Genomic DNA, 23,581 nt, shown 5'->3' with positions numbered 1-23,581 from the left:
AAAGAAAATTATATAGTCATTCATAAATCTAGTAGAATGATCACACATAGAAACTAAAGGCTGATAATAGATAAATTTTACTTTCAGCTTTAAATTTGTTATCATTTACAACGCATTCCTTTTGATGCTCTTATGGTGCACAATTTCCCAAGTTTAATAGTAAGCTTCTTTGGTTTAATTGCTTTTTACATGAATGGTCACTTGGAGCCCTTTTTGTCCTGACTAACATTTGCTCAGTTTTCTTGTATGTGTTAACAATATTGTGTCCTGTGGGAGACATGGTAAGGTACAAAGGTGGGGAAGGAATCAGGGAATTAGAGAGAGGGGACAGAGTGGGAAGGGTCACACACACACATGTACACATGCCCAGATACACATCCAGAGGAAGTTTTGCACTCAGAGATGTTCACACACTGAAGGGACGGGGCCCAGAAGCAGAGGCTTGCAGGTCCAGAGACCTGGGTCAGTATGCAGCCACAGATGAACACACACAAACACAAATGCAGAAAGAGAGGCACCAGTAAAAAAGAGAAAGACCCTGCAGGGAGGGGAGCAGAGAGAATAAGAAAAAGGGAGAACAAGAGAATGGTGGAGAGAAAGAAAATGAGGGAACAGATGGTCACACTCATAGAGTGCACTGGAACCCGTGTTGCCTTAGTCAATGTTCAAGGAATGAGAGAGCAGCCGGCCCACAGGGCTGGTAAAAGGAAAAACGTTGACTTGATTGTTCTCCTTTGTAGTATTCAAGAAATGCTGACAGGCCAGAGGCTGTGCCACTCCGAATCTCACAATGACAGTGTCCTGGCAGCATTGAATCAGCAGAGGAGTGATGGCATCCTCTGCGACATCACCCTGATTGCTGAGGAACAGAAATTCCATGCTCACAAGGCCGTCCTGGCAGCATGCAGCGACTATTTCCGGGTAAGTCACCATGGTTTGTTTGTTTCTCTTAAAATATTGATAAAGAGAGGATGACAGTGCTTCCCAAACTGTCACTAAACCAGGAGCCAATTATGTGGTACCCCCAGAGCTGAATGGTGGGGGCTTTTGTTCTTTCCTGGGTAGAATGTGTCCTGGGGCCCCATTGGGTCCTCTCTGGGCAGGGCACCTGGATGTGCCTCCAATGTAGAACAGACCTCCCCTCGCATCTGAGCCAAGGAGTGCTTGGCACTTTACCACCATGAGACAATGTGGCACTGTAGTGCTCCTGTGGGGGTGCAGATTGGGGTGAGAGGTTGCTTCTGGATTCAGGATCAAAGACCAAGCTATAAGACAATTTGTTAAAATTTAAAAATCTTTAAATATATGTAGTGTTTCTGATTTTTATATATATACCCACACACATATATACACACATATATGTATATATACGTATATATACCTCTGTGTGTGTGTGTGTGTATATATATATATATATTTTTTTTTTTTTTTTTTGAGACAGAGTCTCGTTCTTTCATCCAGGCTGGAGTGCCAATGGTGTGATCTCGGCTCACTGCAACCTCCACCTCCTGGGTTCAAGTGATTCTCATGCCTTAGCCTCCTGAGTAGCTGGGATTACAGGGACATGCCACCACACCTGGCTAATTTTTGTATTTTTAGTGGAGACGGGGTCTCACCAAGTTGGTCAAGTTGGTCTTGAACGCCTGACCTCAAGTAATCCACCTGCCTCGGCCTCCCAAAGTGCTGGGATTATAGGCACACACCACCGCGCCTGGCCTAATGCTTTCTAATTATTTGCTCCAAGGACAGAGATTCATTTAGCCTAATGGACCTTCATGGTCAGTACATGTGGCTAATGAAAACACATCTTGTTTACCAGAGCTTTGGGGTTGATTTCCAACAGCAAATTATATGTGGTAATAAGATTGCTGTTTTTCTTGAAGATGAAAGTACACAGTATGGTGAAGCTGATTAAATGCCACTTATTTAGCACTTCTTGTGATTCACATGGTGAGCAAAGGATTTTATATGCATATCTCATTTAATCCTCACAACAACCCATTGTGCACATATATATACATACTATTAAAATCACCATTTTGCATATATGGAAACAATAACAAAGACTAAGTAATTTGCACTAACTCAGAGGATAAGGGTCACACAGTTCCTAAATGGCAGATCTGGAATTGAAATCCATGTTTGACTCTTAATGAGTGTGATAGTCTGCTGCTTATATGGACATAAAGTAGCAAAAAGCTGGACAATTATTAGCCAGAATGTTTTGAAATATTAATTTCTAAATATACATTATTTCAATGCCTATTTAATTTTCTTTTCAATGCTATTTCAGTTAACTAGTGACTAATACTTTTGAAACATAACGGTATGAATCTCCATATAAATGGGAATATAAATTAATTTAATTGTGTTGTGTTGTTTTTTTAATTTTCCCCAGTAAAGTCTCTAAATGTTACAGACACCAACTTAGGCCCATGGGCAATTTGTTGATTGGTTTGAATATTTCTAATAATAATGTTGCTTTTGTTAGTTAAGAGACAATATCAACTGCACTTAATTGCCAACTAGCAGTTGCAGAGAATTTTCAAAGATGCCAAATCATAAAAGACAGCCTTTTTAAAAAAGCGTATTAAATGTGATGAAACTGAGTAATGTAGAAGATGAAGAGGTAATTACTTGAAATGGCTGTTTCTGAAATAAAAAGTAGGATTTAATTCTAAACTACAAAGATAATACAGAATATCTGTAAAGTGGCCTTTTAGTTCCATTAATATAATTATATATTTCACACACCCTCACTCACATTGTCAGGTATTCTTCTTTCAGAAGAGTCATATTATTCAGAGGGGCTTTTGAATTAGCAAAACACTTTAGATTGTATGTATATTATGTAATAGGAATTTTGTCTTTTTATGGACTGTAATATAGCCTTCTTGGTGTTAACTTCTCTCTACTTAGGTTTCAGCATTTCAGTATCGATTTTTTTTTTTTTTTGAACTTTTAGGTTCAGGGGTACATGTGCAGGTTTGTTATATAGGTAAATTATGTTTCATGAGGGTTTGGTGTACAGATTATTTCATCACCCAGGTAATAAGCATAATACTCAATAAGTAGTTTTTCAGTTTTCTCCCTTCTCCCAGCCTCTACCATTAAGTAGGCCCTAGTGTCTGTTGTTCCCTTTTTTGCATCCATGTATTCTCAATGTTTAGCTCTCACTTATAAGTAAGAATATGTGGTATTTGGTTTTCTGTTCCCATGTTAGTTGGCTTATAATAATGGCTTCCAGCTCCATCCATGTTGCTGCAAAGGACATGATCTCATTCTTTTTTATGACTGTGTAGTATTCCATGATATATACATACCACATTTTCTTTATCCTGTCTACCACTGATGGTCATTTAGGTTGATTCCATGTCTTTGCTATTGTGACTAGTGCTACAGTGAACATACACATGCAGGTGTCTTTATGGTAGAATGATTTGTAATACTTTAGGTCTATACTAAGTAATGAGATTGCTGGGTTAAATGGTAATATTGTTTTAAGTTCTTTGAGAAATTGCCAAACTGCTTTCCACAATGACTGAACTAATTTGCATTGCCACCAGCAGTGTATCAGCATTCCCTTTTCTCTGCAACCTCTCCATCATCAGTTATTTTTTTACTTTTTAATCATAGTTATTCTGACTGGTATGAGATAGTATCTCATTGTGGTTTTGAGTTGCATTTCTCTAATGATTAGTAATGTTGAGCACTTTTTTATATGCTCGTTGGCTGCATGTATGTCTTTTTTTGAAATGTGTCTGTTCATGTCTTTTGCCCACATTTTTATGGGGTTGTTTGTTTTTTGCTTGTTGATTTGTTTAAGTTCTTTATAGATTCTGGATAGTAGACCTTTGTCAGATGCATAGTTTGCAAAATATTTTTCCCATTCTGTGAGGTGTCTTCGGTAATAGTTTCTGTTGCTGTCCATAAGCTCTTTAGTTTAATTAGGTCCCATTTGTCAATTTTTGGTTTTGTTGGAATTGCTTTTGGTGTCTTTGTCATGACATATTTGTCAGAGCCTATGTTCAGAATGCTATTTCCTAGATTATCTTCCAGGGTTTTTATCATTTTAGGTTTTACATTTAAGTCTTTAATCCATCTTGAGTTGATTTTTGTACATGGTGAAAGAAAAGGGTCTAGTTTTGATGTTTGACATATGGCTGGCCAGTTATTTCAGCATCATTTATTGAATATGGTCTTTTCCCATTGCTTGTTTTTGTTGGCTTTGTCAAAGATCAGATGGTTGTAGGTGTGCAGCTTTATGTCTGGGCTCTCTATTCTGTTCCATTTGTCTATGTGCCTGTTTTTGTACCAGTATCATGCTGTTTTGGTTATTGCAGTCTTGTAGTATAGTTTGAACTTGGTTAATGTGACTTCAAACTATGTTACAAACTATACTACAGCTTTGTTCTTTTTGCTTAGGATTGCTTTGGCTATTTCGGCTCTTTTATGATTCCATATGAATTTTAGAATAGGTTTTTCTAATTCTGTGAAAAACATCATGGGGTAGTTTGATAGGAATAACATTGAATATGTACATTGCTTTGGGCAGTATGGCCATTTTCACAATATTGATTCTTGCTATCCATGAGCATGAAATATTTTTCCACTTGTTGGTGTCATCACTAATTTCAATGAGAAGTGTTTTGTAATTCTCTTTGTAGAGCTCTTTTACCTCCCCAGTTGGCTGTATTCCTAGGTATTTTATTCTTTTTGTGACTATTGTGAATTAAATTGCAATCTTGATTTGGCTATCAGTTTGGATGTTGTTGGTGTATAGAAATGCTACTGATATCCATACATTGATTTTGTATCCTGAAACTTTGCTGAGGTTGTTTATCAGATTTAGGAGATATGGGGCAGAGACTATGTGGAGTGTTCTAAGTATAGAATCCGTCATCTGCAAACAGGGATAGTTTGATTCCTCTCCTCCTATTTGGATGCCTTTTATTTCTTTCTGTTTCCTGATCACTCTGGCTAGGACTTCCAGTACTATGTTGAATAGGAGTGCTGAGGGTAGACATCCTTGTCATGTTCTAGTTCTCAAAGGGAATGCTTCCAACTTTTACCTATTCAGTATGATGTTGGTGTGGGTTTGTCATAGATGGCTCTTATTAGTTTGAGGTATAGTGCCTAGTTTGTTGAGGGCTTTTAACATGAAGGGATGTTGATTTTTATCAAAAGCGTTTTCTAAATCTATTGAGATGATCATGTGGTTTTTGCTTTTAGTTCTCTTTATGTGATGAATCGCATTTATTGATTTGTGTGTAGTGAACTAACCTTACATTTCAAGTATAAAGCCTACTTGATTGTGGTGGATTAGCTTTTTGATGTGCTTCTGGATTTGGTTTGCTAGTATTTTGTTGTGGATTTTTGCATCTATGTTCATCAAGGATATTGGCCTGAATTTCCTTCTTTTGTTGTGTCTCTGCCAGGTTTTGGTATCAAGATGATGCTTGCCCCATAGAAAGACATAGAGAGGAGTTTTTCTTCCTTAGTTTGTAAAAGTAGTTTTAGTAGGAATTGTACCAGCTCTTTTTTATATATCTAGTAGAAGTCAGCTGTGAATCCATTCGGTCCTGGGCATTTTCAGGTTAATAAGTATATTAGTCTGTTCTCATGCTGCTAATAAAGACATACCTGGGACTGGGTAATTTATAAAGGAAAGAGATTTAATTGACTCACAGTTCTGCAGGGCTGGGGAGGCCTCAAGAAACTTACAATCATGGCAGAAGGGGAAGCAAACATGTCATTCTTCACGTGGTGGCAGCAAGAAGTGCAGAGCAAAGTGGCAGGGGGAGGGGCGGGGGAAAGCCCCTCATAAAAACCACTGGATCTCATGAGAACTCACTCACTATCACAGGAACAGCATGGAGGTAACTGCCCCCATGATTCAATTATCTCCCACCAGGTCCCTCCCAGGACACATGGTGATTATGAAATCTGTAGTTCAAAATGAGATTTGGGTGGGGATAAAGCCAAACTGTATCAGTAGGCTTTTTCTTACTGATTCAATTTTAGAACTTCTTATTGGTCTGTACAGGGATTCAATTTTTTTCCTGGTTCAATCTTGGGAGGTTGTATGTTTCCATAAATTCTGTAAATGAATTTATCCATTTCTTCTAAAGTATAGCTTGTGCGCATAGAGGTTTGCAGTTGTCTTTGAGGTTTTTTTTTGTTTTTTTGTTTTTTTTTTTGTATTTCTGTGAAGTTGGAAGTAATATCCCCTTTTTCATTTCTGATTGCATTTATTTGGATTTTCTGTCTTTCTTTTATTAGTCTAGTTTGCTGTCGATTTATCTTATTCATTCTTTTGAAGTACCAACTCCAAGTTTCATTGATTTTTTGCATGGTTTTTGGAATCTCAGTTTCCTTCAGTTCAGCACTGATTTTCGTTATTTCTGGTCTTTTGTTAGCTTTGTGATTGGTTTGCTCTTGTTTCTCTAATTTTTCTAGGTATGATGTTAGATTGTTAATATGACATCTTTCTAACTTTTTGATATGGGCATTTAGTACTGTAAACTTCTTTCTTAACACTGCTTTAGCTTTGTCTCAGAGATGTTCATGTGTTGTATCTTTGTTCTCATTATTTTAAAATAATTTTTTGACTTCTACCTTAATTTTATTGTTTACCCCAAAGTTATTCAGGAGCCAGTTGTTTAATTTCCATGTGATTCTGTCATTTTGAGTGATTGTCTTAGTATTGATTTCTATTTTTATTGCACTTTGGTCTGAGAGTATGATCCGTATGATGTCAGTTTTTTTTTTTTTTTAATTTGCTGAAGATTGTTTTATGGCTAATTGAGTCATCAATTTTAGAGTATGTGCCATGTGCATATGATAAAAATGTATATTCTGTTGTTTTTGGATGAGGTGTTCTGTAGATATCTATTAGGTCCATTTAGTCAAGTGTTGAGTTCAGGTCCTGAATATCTTGGTTAGTTCTCTGCCTCAATGATCTATCTACTAGTATCTAATATTATCAGTGAGGTGTTTAAGTCTTCCAGTATTATTATGTGGTTATTTAAGTCTCTTTATAGGTCTCTAAGAATTCTCTTTATTAATCTGGGTGCTCCTGTGTTGGGTGAATATATGTTTAGGATAGTTATGTCTTTTTGTTGAATTGAATCCTTTACCATTAGGTAATGCCTTTCTTTGTCTTATTTTATTGTCATTGCCTCAAAGTCTGTTTTGTCTGAAATTAGAAGAGCAACCCTGCTTTTTTCCATTTTGTGTTTGCTTGGTAGATTTTTCTTTATCCCTTTACATTGAGCCTTTGGGGGTCATTGCATGTGAGATGGGTCTCTTGAAGACAGCTTTACCATTGGGTCTTTCCTTTATCAAACTTGCCACTCTCTGCCTTTTAATTGGGGCATTTAGTTCATTTGCATTGAAGGTTAATATTGACATGTGTGGATTTTCCTGTCATTGTGTTGTTAGCTGGTTATTATGCAGACTTGATTGTGTGGTTGCTTTATTGTGTCAGTGGCCTATATACATAAGTGTTTTTGTGGTAGCTGGTAATGATGTTTCATTTCCATATTTAACACTCCCTTAAGTGCCTATGTTAAGCCAGGTCTGTTGGTAATGAATTTCCTTAGCATTTGCTTGTCTGAAAAGGATTTTATTTCTCCTTCACTTATGAAGCTGAGTTTGGCTGGATATGAAATTCTTGCATGGAATTTTTTTCTTTAAGAATGCTGAATATAGGCCCCCAATCTCTTTGGACTTCTAGGGTTTCTTTTGAAAGGCATACTGTTAGTTTGATGGGTTTCTCTTTGTATGTGATTTGCCCTTTATCTTTGGCTGCCTTTAATATTTCTTCTTTGATGTGACCCTTGGAGAATCTGATAACTGTGCATCTTGGGGATGGTCATCTTGTATAGTATCTTGCAGAAGTTCTCTCCATCTCCTGAATTTGAATATTGGCCTCTCTAGTGAAACTTGGGAAATTTTTCTGGGTAATATCCTCAAATATGTTTTCCAAGTTGCTTTTTCCCCCCCTCTCTTTCAGGGATACCAATTTATCTTAGATGTGGCCTCTTTACATAATCCAATATTTCTTGGAGGATTTACTCATTTTTTTTAACTTTTGGCTGACTGAATTACTTCAGAAAGCAGCCTTCAAGCTCTGAGATTCTCTCTTTAGTTCATCTATTCTGCTGTTAAAATGTGCGATTGTTATCATGAAATTCTTGTACTGTTTGTCAGCTCTATCAGATCAGTTTGGTTCTTTCTTATAATGGTTGTTTCATCTTTCAGCGCTCGTATAATTTTATTGTAATCCTTGGATTCCTTGGATTGGGTTTCAACTTTCTCCTGAATCGCAATGATCTTTATTCTTATCCATATTCTGAATTCTCTGTCTGTCATTTCAGTCATTTCAGCCTGGTTAAGAAACCTTGCTGGGGAACTAGTGCAGTTTTTGGAGAAAAAAGACACTCTGGCTTTTTAAGTTGCCAGAGTTTTTGTACTAGTTCTTATCTCTGTGTGCTGATGTTCCTTTAACAGTTGTAATTTGAGCACATTCAGTTAGCTTCTTTTCCGGATGTTTTCAAAGGGCTGAGGCTTTGTGCAGGATCTTTATTTGCAGCTGATTTCTTGTCCTTGTTTTTATGCGGAGTGGGGGGTATATTAGCAAAGTATTTTTGGTGTTGAGTTTGGGCTGTGATCCAGTAAATGGTGCTTAAGCATAATGGTAGGTTCTTGGTCAACCACGTGGCTCCTCTGTATTTCTTCTTTTATTTTTATTTTTATTTTTGAGACGGAGTCTCGCGCTGTCCCCCAGGCTGGAGTGCAGCGGCCGGATCTCAGCTCACTGCAAGCTCCGCCTCCTGGCTTTGTGCCATTCTCCTGCCTCAGCCTCCCCAGTAGCTGGGACTACAGGCGCCCGCCACCTCGCCCGGCTATTTTTTGTATTTTTTAGTAGAGACGGAGTTTCACTGTGTTAACCAGGATGGTCTCGATCTCCTGACCTCGTGATCCGCCCGTCTCGACCTCCCAAAGTGCTGGGATTACAGGCTTGAGCCACCGCGCCCGGCCATTTCTTCTTGATTTCAGCTGTGCTCCCTCTTAGTGCTCTGAAAGTGTAGTTTATTCTCCCACTCAATTTCTGGCTGCAGATCTTGGATTGGCACTCCCAGGGTGCACACTGCAGCTCAGGGTGAGCTCAGGCTTTGTGTGTCCTCTCCAACTTGGAGGCATCAGGGGGAGGGACCTTGGCACTGGCTGTGGCAGAGGGCCATTCACTTGTCTCTTGGGGCTCCAGCCCAGAGAAATAGAGAGCTGCTTCCAGTTGGTGTGATTGGCCCAGGGTTGGGCAGCTGTGTTATGGGCCCAAGATGGGACGGTGGTGGGGGCGTGGGGGTTGGTGGGGGGGGGGCTTGCTTGGTGATGAGCAGGGAGCACTGGAGGCTAATGGGTGAGCTAGACTGGCCTCTTCTCTTTAAGATGGCTGCAGCTTGCTGGAGGTGTAGGTAAAGCACTCAGGGTCTTTGTTCCTTCCTGAGTCCAAGGGCAGCAAGGGAAGTACCACTGCAGTGGCAGCGGCGGAGGGGCTTTCGGTTTTGTCTGGGAGGTCCACTGCAGAGAATCACAGACCTGTTGCTAATGGAAATGTTTAGTCGGGGCTTGTGGTGACTGCACTACTGGCCCTGCTTGGTGAAGCGCAGGGGGTCAAGGCCTCATGGGAAGAAGAGACTGGGCTCCCTCTCCTTACTGCGACTTTGGTGCTGGGAGTGCAGGTGAAGCCCTCAGGTTCTTTGTTCCTTCCCCAGTGCAAGGGCAACAAGGGCAGGACCAGTGCACTGGCAGTGGCAGAGGGACTGTTGGTTGCCTCTGGGAGCCCCTCCCCAGGGAAACTTAGAGCCACTAGCAGTGGAAGTGCTCAGCTGGGGGCAGGGTGGCTGCTCTGCAGTTTGAGCTGAAGCGTCCTTCCTGGGGAAGAGTACAGAGTGGGAGCTCACAGAGAAGAGACACTGGGTTTCTCTCCGTATGGTGGCTGTGTTGTTCTAGGGATGTCAGCATAGCAACCAGGCCCTTTGTTCCTTCCCCAGTGCAGTAAGGGTGGTACCATCGCAGCTGCAATGGCAGAGGGGCTATGAGTTGTCTCTGGGATTTCCCTCCCAAAGAAACACAGAGCTGCCACCAACTGACATGTTCAGACCAGGGCAGGGCGGTTGTGCTAGGAGCCCAGGTGGAGAGACCCTGCCCATTGAGGGGTAGTAGAGTGGGGACCTGTGTGGAAAACTGGCCGCTTTTCTGTAAGGCAGCTCTGCCTTAGTGCCTGATCACTGTGTTCCCTCCCAAGCCCGGGGGCCACAGGAGCGAGGGCTTCAGAGCAGCAAAAGTAGTTGCCTGCCTGTTACCTCCGGGAGATCCCTTCCAAGAAAGTGCAGATATGCTACCATGGAGAGCCCTAGGAGGGAGTGGTCAAGGTCGCAGATCTAAAGGCCTTGCCCAGTGAGGAGTAGCGGGGATAGGGACCGCATTGAAAACAGGCTGCTTTTCCAGGTAAGGTGGCTGCCCTGTGCTGGGGGTCTGTGATAGTCCCTAATCACTGTGCTCCCTCGCCAGCCTGAGGGCAGCAAGAGCTAGGGCTTCCGAGCGGCAGAAATGGCGGCCTGCCTGCGACCCCAGAGCTCAGGCAGGGCTGCGATGGCCGCGGTAGAGTCTCAGGCGACTGGGCCATGTCTGGCGAGGTGCAGTGGAGGTGAGCGTGCACTCCATCTGCTGCTCAGCCCTGTGGATTTGCCCCCATCCTGAGGGGCCTATGCGGGAGCCTGACCTCTCTTGTTGCCACAGCTGCAGCTGCTGGTGTCCGGGTACTTGGGGATCCATGGGACTCCGGGACCTAGGGTTGCAAAGGTCCATGGCAGAAGTGTGGGTACCCAGAGACTCTCACTCATTCACTCACTGTTTCCCGGCCGTCGGGGGGGCCTCCCCTGGCTCTTCGCCTCTCCCAGGTGGGCAGTTGTCCTGTCTCACTCTTCTCACTTCTGTGTGGACTATGTCGCTTCCTTGATGAATGTGTCCACTTGGATAATCCAGTTGAAGAGCTAATGTTTACTCACCACTCTCTTCTCTCTCTGAGAGCGACGCGCACTCGCTGCTTCTAGTCAGCCATCTTGGCTGGAATCCCGGTTTTGAATTTCATTTTGGGAAATGATTTGATTTCGCACATTTGTGTATATGTGAGAAAGAGGGGAGAAGGTATGATGAGTACGTGCGCGCATGTGAGTGCAAGAGACCATTTCACTTGTTGGTGTTTAACAGTGTTTGCTGCTACTCCCAGTTTCTCATCTATTCCACCACAGTGCCCCTCATACTCTGATAGGTTATGCACAAAGAGTGCCTCCTTTGTAATACCTATATTATAAAGCCTCTGGAGAAGCTTTATTATTTGCATTTTGCAGGTGTGGAAACTAAATTACAATATGTTTTAATAATTTACCCAGGGACTGCCAGATATTAAGTAGAGGAGCTGATTTTCACACATCTGTCTCTCTCAGTACCAACTTGTACGTTTTCCACTTAGGCTTTGTGCTCTGCTGGATTCATGTGCAGTTCCTTCAGTCTCATAAGCTGCTTGTAAGGTCATTGAAAGTCAATGAAAATTCACTGTCTTGTGCACTGATTGTTCAGATGGAGAAAGCCGAATAAAGTTGGAGCAGTTGGCACTTAACTGTTATCTGGGCAGTGCTAAGTGCTGGAGTTATGGTATTTAAGGAGACATAGGCTGAGCCCTTTGGAGCTTGTAATATAGATATCATACTGGAAGTAATTTTTTCCATATACTCAGTATTTTTTTTTAGCTTTTGCTGCATAACAAAGTACCCCAAAACCTAGAGGCTGAATTGTTCTTCTGGTCTGCCAGCTCAGCTGATCTATACTGGATTTGCTTTTGCGTCAGTGGTTAATCAAAGGGTTGATTGGGGGCTAGTGATCTAAGTTGGCCTTGTTGACATGGCTGGTGATTGGTAGGCTGTTGGTTGGGGTGGTAAGGGAAGCTGGGCCATGTATTTGGAAGACTAGCCTAGGCATTTTCACATGGCAACTAAATCCTAAGAACTCAAGAGAGCAAGCCTCAAGGCACAGATGCTTCTCAAGCTTCTGTTTGGGTCTTGTTTGCTAATGTCCCCCTGCTGGCCGAGCAAGTCACATGGCTAAGTCCAGAATCATCAGAATCATTTTAAGAGGGTGTACAAAAGGGCATAGACGCAAGTAGGGGAAGAATTTGTTGCCATTGTTGCAACCTTCTCCCGTCAGGAACTATCAAAATTCTGAGATTTTTTACCCTATTTGCAAGCTAACTAGTTAGGCAGGCTACCACACTGTTATAGATGCTGGTAGAAGACATGAGTCTCCTAAATCAGAAACAAAGTACACTTTATCCTCATAATGGCAGTAGTAATCAAGTCTCAGCATTTTTGCACCTCTTTTCTGAGCCCCGATTCCCACAGGATGACATGAAGAGGGCCAGCTTGTGTTACTACACACAGAGTGAGTTGTGTTATGGGAGAATATCATTGAGGTTAGGGAACTGGAGTCTTTTATCATGAGTAGCAAACATGTCTACCCTTTGCTCTGGAACGAGATATTATTATTCTGGACAGTAAGCATGCTAGCCTTTGCTCCACATAGAGATACTGTATCTTCCAGGATTGTAAGCAAACCTACCCTTTGCTCTGGAGGGAGATACTACTCTGTCTTCCAAGGCTGTTTGCTATAGAAACGTCCTTGAAAGGAGAGTTCAGAGGCCAGGCCCGGTGGCTCACACCTGTAATCCCGCCATTTTGGGAGGCCGAGACGGATGGATCACAAGGTCAGGAGATCGAGACCATCCTGGCTAACACGGTGAAACCCTGTCTCTACTAAAAATACAAAAAAATTAGCTGGCGTAGTGACGGGCGCCTGTAGTCCCAGGTACTCGGGAGACTGAGGCAGGAGAATGGTGTGAACCTCGGAGGTGGAACTTGCAGCGAGCCGAGATCGTACCACTGCACTCTGGCCTGGGCGACTGAGTGAGACTCTGTCTCAAAAAAAAAAGAAAAGAAAAGAGAGTTCAGAACAAAAAACAGTCGTCTCATTCACAACATATGCCAAAATGCAAGAAACTCATGGAGAATTGTCTCCCAACAGTCACATGCCCACCAGAATATTTGTTTTCCTTGTGTCTTACACTCTATCAAACTGAAACATTGGAAAGAGTATCCTGTCTTAGTAATTTGTGCCTCTCACAACACTTATCATGTTACCTCATGTTTTATCAATGCTCAGTAAATATTATTAAGTGAATGAAGAAATGTTTTCTAATTTTTTATAGTTCCATGTATATTTCAATTCTTAATATCCTAAAAATAAAAATATACAAATTATTTATGTTTCTTTTCCTTTTAGTGTGATATGTTCAAGTTAATTAAGTACTTTGGTATAAACTAGATTTTTGTGCTCTGTACTCTGATATTTGGCAGTTTATTTTGAAGCTCAAGTCATTGTTGTTCTGATTCAGGGAAGGTGGGACTGCAAGAGTAAGAAGGCCGAAGTTTTGATGGATCTTTTCCTTTATATTGGTCTGTGAGTTAATATCAGCTTTTCTTGCTTAAAATATGATTAATGAATGAGTAGTTGCACACAAAGTACTATGACTTCCTGTGATCATCACCATTTTAAAAGCAAGTGACAAAACATATTTTTCAGCCAAATAATAATGCTTTTAAAAATAATAAGAAAGTTAGGCTTAATTTAAGCAGTATGAGCACAGCATAGCATTAGCCAGATGCTCTAACAGTCAGACCAGGACTTCTTTCATCAAAGTGCAAAGTAGTTGTGGAAAGAAGAAAGGGATGAGCTTTTGAGTCAGATCTGAGTTTGAATCTAGCAGCAGGGACCTAATCTGTCTGTTCTGTTCACCATTGTTTCCAATGCTGCCTGGCAAATAGTAGACACTATTTTAATACATGTTTGTTGGGTTACTCATCTTCTTCACTATCCATTCTATGACCATAGCCAAGTCCTGTTACTTCTATGAACCTATGTTTTTTCATCTATAAATTGATAATCACCAAGCATAGTTCTCTGGATGGGTTGATACAGAGACTTAAGTGAGATATGGTATATAAAGCTCCAAGTATAGTATCTGACACTTTCAATAAATGTGAGCTGCTTCACTTCTTAGACTAACTTAAATTCCTGGTCATGTTCTGCCTGGGTGTTACAGTGAAGAAAGGCCAGTTAGTTGTTAGGCTCAGCTACTGCAGGTTCACTCACTTTTTGATGGGTCAGAATAACTTTTTAATTTCATCCTTTCCCAGCTTTTCATTTTCTGACTCTGTCACCACTTTCCCTCGTGCATAGAACATTCCAGTAGCCATTTAACTTTTCTCCTCCTCTGGCTGTTCTTTTTCAAACCATTGTGCAGATGACTCCATAACTAACTTTCACTTCCTGCTGAGATGTTCCTGAGCCCCTTGCTTCCTGTCTACCAGGCTCCGGGAATGGCTTCATGCTGTCTCATCATCATTCACCCTCCCCTTTGTTCCTTTGTCTGTTTATCCAGTGTTGCAGCCACACTGTTCTCCAAACATATTCTTTCCACTTCAGGGCCTTTGCTCTTCTCAGCTTTGCTAGTGACCATTCTTTCCACCTGTAACTTCCTGTTCAGCTCTTAGTCTACCCTGTCCATCTTCCAGGTTTCTCACAACCAACAAATATGATGTCTCTCATGAAGCCCTATTCTGACCACCCTCTGCCACCACCTTAAATTCATATGTAAGGTTCCCCTTTTCTGAAATCTTAATACTTTCACCTTGTCACCTTCAAGGAATTAAAGATTATGTACTATGTGTGGCAGCCCCCTTACCAGTAACATCTCAGAGAGATTGTGACCAACCAAACACTAGTGAAGTCCATCAAACAAATAGTGTTGAACACTATTAAGTGAGGAAGTATTGAAACAGAGATAGCAAGAGAAATTAGGGGCCTTGAGTGGTGGCGACAAGTCAGCCTCTTCTCCCCACTTCCCTGGAAGCCCCTCTGACAGTGGGAACACATAAGTTACAGGGCCCAGCGTGGGCAGCCCTGGGCTGCGGGCCACTCTGTAGGTTCTGGAAGCTGTTGTCTAACATTTGCTATCTCCAGCTTAAATCTCCATGAACGCCTACACTTTCTGGCCAGGGAAACAGATGTCTTGACTGTCTAACATAGCTTCGTATATGTGTTGGTAAAGTGATTCAAATATGACATTTTGGAAAATTAAATATTTGAGCATCTTTTTCCGTTAGAGGCTGGGCATGCTCCTGCCTATGTAATTTTTAGAATTGAGAAAAGGGCATAAATCCCATGATTTTTTAAAAAAATCTGTGTTTCATGTATTTTATAATCCTACTTTCTAGTGCTATTTGATTAAAATTACATAAAAGACTATAAATGAGTATAATATGTAATTAGAAATAAACAGGTTTTTAAAAATTCAATAAGTATTTGTTACATACCTACCATTTTCTAGACACTGAATGAATTCGTAGTCTGGTAGGAGTTAGAAACAAGTGAGCAGCCGGGCGCGGTGGCTCAAGCCTGTAATCCCAGCACTTTGGGAGGCCGAGACGGGCGGATCACGAGGTCAGGAGATCGAGAGACGATCCCGGCTAACACGGTGAAACCCCGTCTCTACAAAAAATACAAAAAAATAGCCGGGCGAGGTGGCGGGCGCCTGTAGTCCCAGCTACTCGGGAGGCTGAGGCAGGAGAATGGCGTAAAACCCGGGAGGCGGAGCTTGCAGTGAGCTGAGATCCGGCCACTGCACTCCAGCCTGGGTGACAGAGCAAGACTCCGTCTCAAAAAAAAAAAAAAAAAAAAAAAAAAAAGAAACAAGTGAGCAAATGACTGCAATATAATGTAATTGGTATATGGGTTTTGGAGTGGTATTTTGGGCTCAAACCTTATTTTTATCCCTTTTCCCCTCTTCAGCATTCTCAGGTAATAACAATAATAAATTAATATTAAATAATAATTAATTGAGCACTTACTGTTCTCAGGCAGCTATTCTAAATGTTTTATGTGTATTAACTCATTTAATCCTCTAGGGAAACTTATAAGATGGGTATTATTGTCATCTCTATTTTAAAAATAAAGAACAGGAGGCTCAAATTTTAATAATTCACATTAGGGGCATGAGAAGTGGTTAAGTAAGAGCTGATGATGGCCTGAAGTAAACAAGGAGCAGATGGCTGGAGAGAAGAGGGTATGTTTGAGGAGCGGGTTGGGAGGTAGGTAAACAGGACATTGTGATGGACAGTGAGGGGGAGGAAAGACAAGAGTGAGTGTGGTTGAGGGTCAGGGAGCATGGGAGCAAAGGCATGTTCATGCTGACCAAAGGCTTGAGGTCTGGAGAGTGTTAGGAAAAGAGCAGGCACAAGGCATTTGGAAAGAATCTGTACCATTGAGCGAGCAAACGAGGAAGGCTGTGTGTATGAAGATGTCTGTCCTCCTTGAGGCTGGAGCCAGTGTGTTTTCCTTTCTGATGTTTGTACCCTAGAACCCACAGTGCCTGGCCCACACAGACCGTCTTCATTCTCCCTGTTGCTCTCTGCCTGGAATAGTTTCTTACTGTGTCATGTGGGTGGGCCCTCCCAAACCCCTCTTCAGAATTTATCCCCTAAAACCCACTATGTATGCATTGGTTAAGACATTCGTTTGTCTTATTTCCTGAGAAAGTGTCCTATAAAGACTTGAAGGTGGCCAGGCATGGTGGCTCATAAATGTAATCCCAGCACTTTGGAAGGCCCAACGGGGTGAATTGCCTGAGCCCAGGAGTTTGAGACAAGCTTGGACAGCATAGTGAGACCTTGTCTCTATAAAAAAAATTAGCTGGGTGTAGTGGCATGCACCTGCAGTCTCAGTTTCTTGAGAGGCTTAGCAGGAGGATCGCTTGAGCCCAGGCTGAGGCTGTAGTGAGCCATGATTACACCATTGCACAGGAGTACACAAAATACACGAACAATCATGCCAACGACAGCAAAAACATACAAGAGATCCTCCTGCTTAAGCCTCTCAAGTAGTTGAGACTACAGAACATACAAACAACCATACAAATCATAAAAAAAGTACAAACAAACCAACCAAAAACAGCTTGAATGTAATAGTACTGCTGATTTAAAAATATGTAAATGTAATCAATGTTGGAGTCACGTTGTTTCCTATTTGGTTGGTTTGTAGACTCTTCATTACCATTTCTGCTTCTCAGAAATCACATGTAGTGACACATGGTGCTTATTACATAAAGGATAAATGGCAGCATAACATTGACAGTTATTTTGCTTCCAGCCCCCAAGACTGTAGCCTTCTGCCTTATTCCTAGCCTGCCCCTCAACCTCCACTGAGTCTGTAAACCTCCAGTATACTTCCAGTAAATTATCCTTTTGCTTAAAAAATAAAATTAAAAATAAATATACTTTGTAAACTGTCAAATACTGTATGAATATTAAAAGCCTTTTAGTAGTCCGTTTCAGTCTTTCATTCAGTCATCCATGCCACAGCTTCCTTCTGGGCACATACTAAGCAGTCCCTGGGCTTGATGCTCTAATTAGAATCTGCTCATTTGATCTGCAGGAATATTGTCACATTCTGATTAAAACAGTTCTTAAAAATTAAATTTTAACTTGGAACAACATACATGAAATCTCTTTTTCAGAAAAAAATTAATAAAAATAATAGTAAAATAACCCCAAGTCCTTTAATGCATACAGTGATTATTTTTAGTTTAGCTTTTTTATGGTTACTGTAAGCATATAAATATATACTACTGTCCTAAATAGCAAAGCATTACTCTGCAGTTATCTAATTGGTGCTTGAATGTCACTAAAATTAAATCTCATGATGTTCAATATTTTCCTTAGTCAATTTTACACTGGCCTGCCCTATGATTAATTACTTTGCTTGAGGCCAAGCAAGTACTACCGAGTCCTGTGATAAGTGGATGTTTATGCCAAAAACAACAGCATTGCTAATTCTTGCATTTTTGCACATGTTGTATTCTTTTCTTTCTCTGACACCTGTATTTCATGTATTGATCATAAAGGCACCAGAGTATCATTTTTACAGTATTTGAATTATGCTTACATGGTAAACTGATCATTATTTTCCATCAAATGAATACTTTTGGCTTACACTTAATTTTATAAAATCTGTTTATAGAAATCATTAAGAAGTGGAACAGCGTTAGTTAGAAATTGAAGAATATGGCTAAAGAATTTATTACTTTGAAGATCTTCTGAAGATCCTAAGAAGAAAAAATTTTAAGGAGGAATCTAATGGGCAGATTAACAAGGCTGTGGGGAAGTGATACAAATGTATGCTGCATTCAAAAAGTATATTTCCCTTGGGTGTGGTTACTCATGCCTGTAATCTCAACACTTTAGGAGACTGAGGCAGGAGGATCATTTGAGCCCAGGAGTTTGAGACCAGCCTGTGCAACATAGGGACATCCCATATCTACAAAAAATTTAGAAAACTAGCTGGGCATGGTCACACACACCTGTAGTCCTAGCTCCTCGGGAGGCTAAGGTGGGAGGGTCATTTGAGCCTGGGAAGTCGAGGCTGCAGTGAGCCATGACTCTGCCACAGCACTCCAGCCTGATTGACAGAACAGGACTCTGTCTCAAAAAAAAAAAAAAAGTTAATTTCCATTTTTGTTTGAACTTTGATATCAAAAACATCAATAAAATAATTTATTTGCAGATTATACTCACCTGTTTTCACCATATTTGATGGAATTTTGAAGTGAACAATTCCTGACAGTATAAAAAGGTAAAAATTCAAGTATTAGGACCATTTTTTTCCCTGCTATTTTCTTTCTCTGATGGCAGCTTTCTTTTTCTCTGTGAAGCTATAAGATAATTTGCCTCTAATATTTGTATTTTAAATGTTTCTCAAACATTTGAATTTTACTTTTTTAGATTTTAGTTAGTATTAATATTTTATCTTATTTAATATTTTTATTACAGTAGCTATTGGTACTTCCTGAATAAATGTGCTTCTTAATTATAGTTCTTAATGTGGTAAGAACAAATAAACCACATGCATGTAATTCATCATTATCTCAATTGCATAGACATTTACTGAGCATCTACTACATGCAAAAAGTTTGTGCTGGATGTTGCAAGGACTCCAAAAACACCACCACTACAGCTTCTGCACGGAGACGATTGTTGACACTTCAGGAATAGAGACTGTACATTAGGAGGGAAAGAGAGCGGGAAGAGAATGTCTGTGATCAGAACCTAAAGGATGCCTTTACTTGGGTGGTGGAAAAAGAATGCAAAGATGGCCAATGGGACAAAGAAGGAAAAGTCAAAGATAAAAACATAAGCAAGGTGTACATTTTAATCAGAGCCAGAAAAGGAAAGGGTTTCAGGAGGTTGACGTATTCTGCAGAAGACCGAGGAGGACTCAGAAAAATTCAACAAACTGGTATCATTAGAGAGCTGGGAAAGGAAGGCTAACTCTAGGGGTGTTACATATTAATTGATGCTACTCAAAGTGTGGTCCATGGACAAGTGCCAGTCTTCAAAATGCCTGTTAACTATCTATGCTGATGACCAAAGGATGTAAATGAGCTACATTGTGACATACCGTGTCAGTTTCATGGGCATTTTTTGACAGAAAGTCTTTCTTGAGGAAGCATGCAGTAAGTTCATTTGTGTGCTGGTAAAGATTTCTGATCTTGTCCCAGATGTTTAAGGAGCAGTTCACAGACAAACTGCTTTGAGGAGCACTGATAGAAATACAATACAATGTAAACAAACATGATTTCATTTTTAGGTAAAATTTATGACTTTATTGTGAGGTAATAAATGTGATTATAATTTCTATTGAAAATACTTTTGCCATTTTCTAGACATCAAATAAAACTTGCAAGAATGGGTTTGTTTCTAATAATTCCTGTCACTATTGCTTTGGGATACATTTTAATTTTTATTCTAATTACTTGAAAACATTATCTAAAAAATATTGCACATAATTTCCAAAATGTCGAGCAACCAAGATGTCACTCAGTAGGTGGATAGGTAAACTATGCTAGGTTCATAAAATGGAATATTAGCCTGTAATAAAAAGAAATGAGCTATCGAGTCATGAAAATGCATGGGGGAAACTTGAATTTATATTACAAAGTGAATGAAGCCAGTCTAAAAATACGGTGTATTCTATGAATCCCACTATATGACATTCTGGAAAAGACAAAACTATGGAGACAATAAAAGGTCAGTGGTTGGCAGAGACTTGAGAGAAGTAGAGATAATAGATGGAGCACAGGGGATTTTTAAGGCAGTGAAACCATTTATATGATACTGTAATGGTGGATACAAATAATCTTACATTTATAAAAACCCATAGAATGTACCAAACCAGGAGTGAACCCTAAGATAAACTTTGGATTTGGTGGATAATGATGTGTAAATGTTGATTCAGCAATTTTGCCACACTGGTGGGCATGTTGATGGAGTAGTCTGTGCTTGTGGTGGGTGAAGGAGCTATGTGGAACTCTCTATACTTTCTGCTCAGTTTTACTGGTGAGCCTAAAACTGGTCCAAAACATACATTTTATTAATTAAACTTTTTAAATTAAAGAAAAAATATTGTAGGTACCTCACAACTGTCTCATAATCGTTTTATTGTTTTCAAGAAAGGTGGCCTTCCAATGAAGCTTTTTTGTTTTGTTTTGTTTTGGGTTTTTTTGTTTGTTTGTTTGTTTGTTTGAGACAAACAAACAAAGGGTCTTTGTTACTCAGACTGAAGTGCACTAGCACAATCATGGCTCACCAAAGCCTCAACCTCCCAGACTTGAGTGATCTTCCCACCTCAGCCTCATGTGTAGTTGGGACCACAGGCGTGTGCTACCACACTTGGCTAATGTTTCTTATTTTTTGTAGAGATGGAGTCTCCCTGTATTGACCAATACTGAACTATTAGGTTGTAAAAACAAAATGTATTTCTTTGAAGAACAGATAACAGTCATGATCTATCAGGTCTTAGTGTCAAAGTTGAGTGATTCTAAGATAACAAAAGTAGATATTTTTAGATGGAGAGTAGCACTCTGAAGATGATCTGACTGGCTCTTTTGTTAAAGGTTGTTGCCATTCATCTAGACATATGTATATATGTACTTCTTGTAAGGCAGATCTCGTGGTAATGAATTCCTGGACTATTTGCTTGTCTAAAAAGGGTCTTACTTCTCCTTTGCTTATGAAACTTAGTTTGGTTAGATATGAAATTCTTTGTTGGATTATTTTTCTTTAAGAATGCTGAATATAGGCCCTCAAACTCTTCTGCTTTAGGGTTTCTGGTGAAAGGCCCACTGTTAGCTTGATGGTGATCTCTTTCTAGGTCACCAGCCCCTTCTCTCTGGAGGCTTGTAAGAGTTTTTCTTTCATGTCTACCTTATGGAATCCGAGGACCATGTGTCTTGGGGATGATCATCTCATATAGTGTCTCACAGAGGTTCTCTACATTTCCCAAATTTTAGAGTTGGCCTCTTTAGCAAGGTTGGGGAAATTCTCATGAAAGACATTTTCAAATACGTTTTCTAAGTTGCTTGTTTTTTTCTGTCTCTCTTTTAGGGATGCTAATGAATTGTAGATTTGGTCTCTTTACATTATCCTATATTTCTTGGAGGTTTTGCTCATCCTTTTTTACTCGTTTTTATTTATTTTTGTCTGACTGAAATATTTTAAAGAAGTGGTCTTCGAGTTCTGAGATTCTTTCTTTGGCTTCGTCAATTCTGCCGTTAGTACTTAGGATTGTGTTATGTAATCCTTGAAGTGAGCTTTTCAGCTCTATCAGATCATTTCTTAAAGTGGCCCTTTCATCTTTTTGCTCCTGTATCATTTTATTGTACTTCTTAGATCTCTTGGATTGGGTTTTGATTTTCTCTTGAATATGGATGATCTTTGTTCCTATCCATATTTTGAATTCTATGTGTCATTTGAGCCATTTCAGCCTGGTTAGGAACCATTGTTGACAAACTAGTGTGGCTGGTTGAAGGTAGGAAGACCCTCTGGCTTTCTGAGTTGCCGCAGTTCTTGCACTGGTTCTTTCTCATCTGTATGGGCTGATGTTTCTTCAGTCTTTCAGGTTGCTGTCCTTTGGATGAGGTTTTTTGCTTTTTCATCTTTGATAACCTTGAGAGTTTGATTGTGCTGTAAGTTAGGTACAGTCAACTGGCCTCATTTTTGGAAGATTTTATGAGGCCAAGGCTCAGCTCAGCACTCCTGGGCTATGTGCTCTAGCTCTGGCGGCTGGCACTGGTGCCCTGGCTTTGTTCTCTGACAAAGGTTAGGAACCTGCTGCACTGGAGGGACCAAAGTGTTCCCAGTCTACTGGCCACATCACTCTGATGAGAACTGCCCACTAAATCACTTCATCAAGGTGTTGGCAGTGGAATTGTTGCTCCCTTGCACATGCCAGTGACTGCAGCAATGTGCAGTGTGTATGTGAATTGCCTGGGGTGTGGGACCAGTGGAAGCAGAGCAGTGGCATTCCTGCACCTGCTGATGCAGGTGGTTGCGGTAGTGGAGGCATGACAGGATCAGGGCACTGGGGGAACAGATTGCCTGGCATTTGTGCTGGTGGTGGCGGCACGGGGTTGGGTTTCAGGGTGTGCTAGCACCAGCAGAAGGAGGTTGTGGTGGGGGAAGGCCATGGCAGCTCTGTGTGTTTCAGCTGGTTCTAGTGCACTGGAACTCTCTGACAGTCAGTTGCAGTCTGCCAGTAAAGGAGCTATGATAAAGTTTTCTGGGAAGCACCCTGTTTGGGCATCTGAGGCTGCACTGCAAGTGGGTGCTACCAGTCTGAAGCCCTAGGAGAGGCTAGAAGACAGGGTAGTGCTCAGATCGGACTAGCCCCATCTCACAAGGAAGACCACCCTCCTGTGTCCAGATCTGACAGTCACCCCTAGGCTAATGTCTCCTAGAGGAGCATAGGTGTCCCTGGCTGTGCTCCACTGCAGCCGCTCCCATGCCAAACCCTCTGGGCTGTGCACAGGCTGGAGTCCTGCTCCTGCCATCTCTCCAGGCAGCTCTCCCTGCCACGGTAAGTGTCTGTGGAGGTCATGGGGTCTCCTGCTGATAGGATTCTGGAGGTCCACAGTGAGAGCAGGCCATACCTTGCCTGTTCATCTCACTCCTTCCCTAGGAGATGCTGGGACCCAGGAATGAGCCCCTTGCTCAGCAGCCCTGTGCGGGGCTCCTAGCATCCTTCCCTTTCAGCCCAGCCTCTGCGTCTTCCTCATTGCCTTCTCTCCAAAGATCTGCTCAGAAAGTGTTTCAGTCTTCCCCATGTCCCTGTCTCTCAATGGGAGATGTTCCTCCTGGCTGTGTTTAGCCGGCCATCTTGGCTCCCCAGCCGCATTTTTATAAGATAATTAATTAGAAGGGCAGTATAGTTTTGGACCAAGACCAATCTAATTTATGACATCTCTGTTCACATACTTTCTGGCTGTGTATATCCTTGGGCAAGTGGCTTTATATCACTAAGTTTTATATTCTTCTCCAATTGTAAAAGCAGATAAATTGTCACTTCCTGG

General features: G+C 41.0%; 1 protein-coding gene across 14 annotated transcripts in view; it reads left to right on the top strand.

The window, feature by feature from the left end:
• The window catches only part of LOC105498579 (kelch like family member 32), a 209,120-nt gene that overhangs the window by 50,477 nt on the left and 135,062 nt on the right, over positions 1–23,581 (top strand). For all 14 annotated transcript variants that reach the window (XR_011623526.1, XR_003021909.2, XR_003021908.2 and 11 more), the window contains one exon: positions 741–921. Coding sequence is in view for 9 of the 14 variants with exons in the window: in XM_011770719.3 (XP_011769021.1) it covers positions 741–921 (181 nt within the window). In the remaining 5 variants the exon portion in view is untranslated. The remainder of the gene's footprint in view (positions 1–740; positions 922–23,581) is intronic.

The sequence above is a fragment of the Macaca nemestrina genome, chromosome 5 (assembly GCF_043159975.1).
Source record: "Macaca nemestrina isolate mMacNem1 chromosome 5, mMacNem.hap1, whole genome shotgun sequence".
Classification (NCBI taxonomy): Eukaryota; Metazoa; Chordata; class Mammalia; order Primates; family Cercopithecidae; genus Macaca; species Macaca nemestrina.
The sequence above is the reverse complement of the archived record's forward strand: the minus strand, read 5'-3'. Positions and strand labels throughout refer to the sequence as shown.